At 29.5% G+C, this 6,619-nt stretch overlaps 1 protein-coding gene across 2 annotated transcripts; it reads left to right on the top strand.

Moving 5' to 3' along the window:
• The first annotated feature begins 1,647 nt into the window (after positions 1-1,647).
• LOC111311269 (FCS-Like Zinc finger 6-like) lies at positions 1,648-3,473 on the top strand. 2 transcript variants are annotated; one of them, XM_022910642.2, is made up of 2 exons: positions 1,648-2,239; positions 3,117-3,473. In XM_022910642.2, the coding sequence occupies exons 1-2, from the start codon at positions 1,851-1,853 to the stop codon at positions 3,277-3,279; spliced, it is 552 nt and encodes a 183-aa protein (XP_022766377.1). In that variant the 5' UTR covers positions 1,648-1,850; the 3' UTR covers positions 3,280-3,473. The 2 variants fall into 2 exon arrangements, with proteins under 2 accessions (XP_022766377.1, XP_022766378.1); XM_022910643.2 differs by having other exon boundaries at positions 1,746-2,143.
• The last annotated feature ends 3,146 nt before the right edge of the window (positions 3,474-6,619 follow it).

The following is a 6,619-nucleotide window of genomic DNA, read 5'->3' as shown; positions in this document are numbered from 1 at the left end:
AGAATTTTACTTCTCACCAGCTTCCGTGAGATGTACTTCCCCATAAAATATTCTAGACTGTGTACAACTATTATACAGATATCTAGCAGAGAGGATACTATTGTGGCAGCTGCAGCAGCAGCCTATCTGGCATTGGAAGTTGAAATTTTCAAGGAAGAGTTAAATATACAGAGAGAGAGAGAGAAAGAGAGAACATTTGTTGGACTTAAGCTGGTACACTGCAGATGATTTTGCTTACTGTGAATGTGAATGCGATACATTTATGTCTTTAATAACTGTGAAGATTTTCTGTCTCACTATTATATATACGGTTTTTAGCTTTTTTGTTTTTTTTTTTTAGCTTTTCATCTTACTTCATGAAACAAATTGGGGTAACTTTGTATTGGATTTTCATATTCATCCAATGACATTTAGAGTTTATTTAATGTTTTCTTCGAGAGTCCTGATTATACTATTTTCATTGTATCAAAAAAAATATTTTGTGATTGGATTTTATTGAAATCTTAATAAATGATCTTTTTTATATTTTTTGTCTAAATTAATTAAGATCATATAAAATTACCTACTTCTTATACCAAATTAAAAAATATATGCTGTATTAGAATTTATTCTTAAATTTTCAGGAAAGGATCTTTTTATTATTTAAAAAATAATGAAAGTTTTTATTATTTTATCTAAAGATAAATAATGCATTTTCACATAAATTTATAATTGATATTTGTTTAAATTATTTTTATTTTTTAATTAATTTAATTTATTTTAATATTTAATTTAAAATCATTAAATATAACCAAATTTAATTGAAAGTGCATTATTTACCTTTAGATAAAATAATAAAAACTTTTACTACTTTTTAAGTAGTAAAGAGAATCTTTCTTCTAAATTTTCAGTAACCTTCAAATTTTTTAGAGAAGTAAAAAATGAAAAGCGAAAGTTTAGATTTGGGAGTTAAGTAATGTATCAATTCCTTTTATAAAAGTTTAAAGCTGATTTTCAAAAGGAGTGTTCTATATTTTTGAAACCCAAGATACACATCAATTTTATACTTGTGAAGCATCCAATGGTTAATTGAGATTACGTATTATATCATAGTATGTATAATACTTATGTATTAAGCAACTTTCCTTAAAGTTATTGCCCTTTTTTATTTTAGTATAACTAACCTTTTTTAAGAAATGAATTAATTTTTTAAATTTGTACTAATGACTAATTTCTTAAAATTTCACAAAATCAAGTGTAGATTTTGGTAAAAAAAAAATAGTGAAACAATTTTCTCAAGGTGAGTTTGCTTTCTAATTTGAACATATAATGATAACTTTCCCTATATGTATAGAGTAAGAAATTTTCTTCCAACATTGCTGCAATAATTTACTTCATGTCAAGAAAGCTGAATGATGGCTTACAATTCTTTTTGCTTAGTGATCTGAGGAGGCTCCAAAAAAACTCTCCGCCCAAAATAAGAAAAAAAAAGCTGATGTGTCAACAAATAATTGGCAGTTAAATCTAAAAGAAATGGACTGTTGTCATTGGAGAATCAGAGAGTATCCTAAGCTAACTATATCATTTAGTTTAAATAAAAATAGTTAAATACGTAGTATTAATTGAATACTATATAGTATGACGGGGATTTACATGATGTGATGCAAATACCCACAACTGGAAAAAAAAAAAAAAAAAAAGAATGAACGGCTCAGATTCATTCCTCGGTTCTGGCTCTTCTTTTATCTGCCCCATCTCCATTTCTTCTTCGATTCTCTCTCTCTTTTTCCTCTTTCCTTCTCTGCTCTCTCAAGCTTCTACTTGGAAACCTTTCGAGGAGTAGCGTAAAAAAAAGAAAGAAGAAGAAGAAGATGTTGCTGGGAAAGAGGCCAAGGCCACCAATGAAGAGAACAACAAGCATGACAAAGATCACCTTTGATCTAAACACAACCAACGATGAAGCTCCACCGTCTGATCCACACAACCCTTTCAATGACTACCCAACACAGGCTGCAGCTGGTCTTTTTGGTGGCGTTTGGGGTCAACAGGTACAGGCTAATGGTGGTGGTGTAGCAGCAGCTGTTTCTGGTGGTGGTGTAGGTAGCGGCCTTGAAGAGTTAGATCAACGGTTGTTGGCGACGGTGTCACCTAGAGTTAATAGAAGGTATTCAGCTGATTTTATGGAAACCCCTCATTTTTTAAGGTCTTGCGGTCTTTGCAGACGTCGCCTTGTTCCTGGCCGTGATATCTACATGTATAGGTATTTTTTTTTTCTCTCAAACTATTTTCCGTCCTCCTTTTCTTTCTTTCTTTTTTTAAATGGTATATTTTGATTAAAATATATATCTTTTTGGTACATTAAGTGAGAAAATTTAATAAGAAGAAGAAGTTCAGAATCCTAAATAAGAATTTCTGGACCAAGTCTGGATATTGTTTTAGGAGCTTTTAATTAGTCTGGTTTTTGTTTAATTTTTTAGATTTTTAAATTTGATTATTTGGGGTAAAAAATTGAGTTCGTTAGTTTTTTTTCTTTTTGTGGGTATTCTTGTTTAGGGTTCTTGGGGTTTCTTTTTCTCAAAGACAATTTGCTATGGACAAGTTTTTGTTTTATTTTCAGTTTTGATTTTTCTATTTGCTAATGATATTTTTTGTTTTGACATAGGAGGGAATTTCAAGTTAACTTACACGGATTCTTCCCCGGTTCTCGTCTTTATTTGTTACTGCATGCGGTTTTTTTTCTTTTATTTTTTTTTTTATATTAAACTCCAGAATATGAATCTGCTCATCGAAATAGAGTCCAGAACTCTATGTAAATTATTTGCCTTCATTCTCAGTTTCTCTTCATATATTTGAAATTTTCTAGATCTTCTTTCGGAAACTTATTATTTTTGAGAAATTTTCAGGTTTCCAAAATTAATGCCTTTCCTTTATAATTAAAACCCTGTATGCTAATTACCAAATGAATCCCATAGTTCATCTTTATCTGATCTTTACCAGCTTACCATACACTAAAATAAAATAAATCCAGAATTTAATACGTTAATTTGCTGAAAAATCCGAGTTAAATCTCTTTCCTGATTAATTATTGCAGTATAAAATTAACTTTGTAATGATGTAACTTTATTTATTTGTTGCAGGGGTGATAGTGCATTTTGCAGCCTAGAGTGCAGGCAACAGCAGATGAATCAAGACGAGAAAAAGGAGAAATGTTCGATAGCATCCAAGAAACAAGCTGCCGCAGCCTCGTCCGCTGCCAGATCCGGTGTCTCCACCAAAGGTGAGACGGTTGCTGCCATATAGATATACTAATCACCGTGGTCCTAAAGGAATTTTACCAAGCTTAAATTCCATGGTACTAGAAGGACTATTAATATATGTAAGGGAAGTGCAAGTTTAACTTTGTGATGCTAATGGGGCTAAGTTTTTGGAAATGTTATTTTATGTGGATCCCAAAAAAACTATACAAAAAAAATTTAAATTTCTACTTCTTCATACTTCCTAGTGTCTTTTAGAAAAACCTTAGATGATAATCAATGAGTAAGAAAAGCCTTTTTTTTCTTTAATCAATATATCCAAAGATTTAATTGCATAATAAATTATGGAAGATCTGAAAATTGGAAGAGTTTCATTAGGAGGTTGTCCATAAAAAATCAAATTAAAACTTTAATTGAAACATTGCCCCATGAGATGACATTGGGGCTCTTATGACTAATGCTAGAACTCTTTCTTTTTTAGAATTTCTTCAATTTACAAACTTAAACATTTTTAAAAATAAAAATTATGTGGTCATATTTAAAGAAGTGAAATTAATTCAGATAAAAGGAAATAAAATGTCAAATTAATTTTTTTTTTTTCATAAAAAGATTCTTCTATTAATGGGACATAGACCATTGATTAGTGCCAATGAAAGCAAATGTGGGAGAAGAGGGGAATCTATGGCCCAGTCAACTTTGCATGGAGTGGGACCCAAATTGCATAATACAAACTAATAATAAATAAATAAAACAATAAACCCTAGGAAGAAAAGAAAAAGAAAGGAAAGAGATTCATTTGGAATATAGGAGAGGTAGTCGTTTTGATTGATTCGGGGATAGTGAATGTGGGACCGCTCAAATGAATTAGAAATTGTCCCCACAAACCTTTTTTTTGTCACGTGTGCCCATCTGGTTGCTCCACATTGTTTTCTGATTTTAACTTCCGCCATGTGATTTGCAGAAAATCTACTCCGCTAGATTTCTCTTCTCTAATTCTTTTAAAAAGAAAGAATTATAACGGGAAATGAAAGGAATCAACGCGGATGGGTGAAAATTTGAAAATATTCGTGTAATTATTTTAAAAAAATTATATTTATTATATTTTAAGTTTAAAATTTTAATATTAATAATTTTTTTAAATTATGTTTTTTCTATTATAAAATATACGAGTTATACTTTCCAATGAAGTTCCCATTGGAACCAATCCCATTAGGACCACTTTCCTATTTAGTCCTTTTTTATCTATTAATTACAAAAGATAAGCTATTCTTTAAAATAGATGAGCTCATTCATTTTTGTTTTTTTTCCCAAACTTTAATAGTGACAAGAATTGTAAAAATTTAAACTTTTAGGTCAACTAGTTTATCTAACAGTACATGTATCCTGTTTGCTTTCGATGCTCATAATTTTCTAAGATATTAAAAGAGATTTTATGGTTATCATTTTGTCTTTTTGAGCTATACATGTGCTCGTATGTGTATGTGTTTATATACGTAAAAAATATAATTAAGTATAATTTATATATATAAAAAAATATTGTAATTTAAAATTTAAAAAATTATAGATGTTAATTTTTAAATTTTATACCTATTAGATGATATTTTTAAAAATATTACTTAAATCAATCAAATTAAATTTTAAATTTTAATGAGTATAATTTTTCTCATGTTCAAGTATATTTGCATTGTTTTAAAATTCTTTTTCAAACACACCCACACCATACATAGTATTTAAAATTAAAAGCATTACATGTTTCACTTTTCACTGTGATGAATCCCTCGTTACGTTATCCATTTTCCATCTACCAAAAAAAAAAAAAATCGTTTTTCCTTTTTGAACAAAATATCTTTGCTTTACTTTTGTTGATTACATATTTATATTCAAAATGCCTCTTGTATTTCTTGATTTTATTCCCTCTATTTGAACATATTTATGCAAATAGATTGACACAAATGCGTAACAGGAGATCTATACTAGTCTGATATATAAGTTAAGCATGGTTGTAGAACAATCTTTAATTTTTAAACTGAATTATAAAATTTACATAAAATCATGCAGAACCAAGTGGGAATATATATATATATATATATATATAATGGTTCGATCAAATTGACCAATTGGGAAAGAGAAATAAAGCTATAGAATAATGCCTAATGCTTTCTGTGGAATATTTTTTCCTCTCTTGTAAACATAAACCACTTGATACTCTTTATATCTTTAACCACATTCATACATGCAAACCAATACATTTGCTTTTATTTTATTTCTGTTTGTTGCTGTGTATGCATTTCTAGATACTAAAATAATAGTAGCACGAAATAAGTTGAAAACACCGCAGTCCATGTATTTTTTTGCAAAAGAGATTGTAATCCATATAAGAGAAGGATCCAAAGGGATTGTAAGGCAGCTCTTGCATTTTGTGTCATCTATATATCAACGATAAATGAGGGAATGATAATAACAAATATATTATGTACTATTGATAATTAAAACACGATAATTCAGACGCTTAGAATATCTAATTTAATAATTAATACATAATCTCTACTCAAAGAGCAGGATTAAAATTTTTTTTCTTGAATAAAAAAAACACCATAATTCAAAAGTAATTCAAAAGTAGAGCTCTTTTTTTTTTAATATTCTTATATCTGACCAATAAAATAATTAAAGGTTTAGACATGATTTGGAGTGTCAATTTGATTCCTTAACAAGACGAGGTTTTCGAGAGGTATTAGTAAATTAATTCATCATCCAAGGGCTTGGGAAATAGGGTTTGACCTTTTGGGTATGTGACACAAATTACATTGCTCAGAATCAGGAACCAACGGCTCAATAACCAGCAAAAGAGCTTTACTTACTACCTTCGCTACAAAAACTTTTAGTGAAAGTTACTTTGTATTCTCAATTACTTACTCTAAACGAAACATTGAATAAGGAGCAAATCTTGTGTTTTTCTTTAAATAATACACCAATTGGGCGAGTGGACGTGTGTCTTAATCAAATACTAATTACTGGCGTCAATGCACTTAAAAGAAAAAAAAAACATATGTATCAGGTGTGTGTGCCGTGTCTCTGACTCGAAGTGATTCCTAATTCATCGAGTGGGTCAGAGCCAACCAATCCCATGAGCTTTTTCCACGCCCCTTGATTATTTTTGATCCACCCTGATTGTGTTAAATAATCAGAGCTGCCGGCGTCATTAATAGCCTAAACAATGCCAATATTAAAATATAGTTTGTGAAACATAGCGATAGTACCATTAATTTTTGGAACGTTTAGTTTGCTAATTTGAGCTTTATTTATGGATTTTGTTAATGAGCATCGCCTTTAAGACACTCTTTAAAGTTAGCAAGTTATCATTTATAATAATATTTTATATTAAATAA

Source organism: Durio zibethinus, chromosome 1 (assembly GCF_047325235.1).
Source record: "Durio zibethinus cultivar Kanyao isolate XHJ-2024 chromosome 1, ASM4732523v1, whole genome shotgun sequence".
Lineage (NCBI taxonomy): Eukaryota > Viridiplantae > Streptophyta > Magnoliopsida > Malvales > Malvaceae > Durio > Durio zibethinus.
Note: the sequence above shows the minus strand (reverse complement) of the source record. Positions and strands in the feature narration are given on the sequence as shown.

What these genes read in the sequence shown, in the direction of transcription:
- LOC111311269 (XM_022910642.2), top strand. Translation starts at nt 1,851, where the DNA reads ATGTTGCTGGGAAAGAGGCCAAGGCCACCAATGAAGAGAACAACAAGC. An exon ending in CGTGATATCTACATGTATAG is followed by an intron (nt 2,240 to 3,116) that starts GTATTTTTTTTT and finishes TATTTGTTGCAG; the next exon opens with GGGTGATAGTGCATTTTGCA.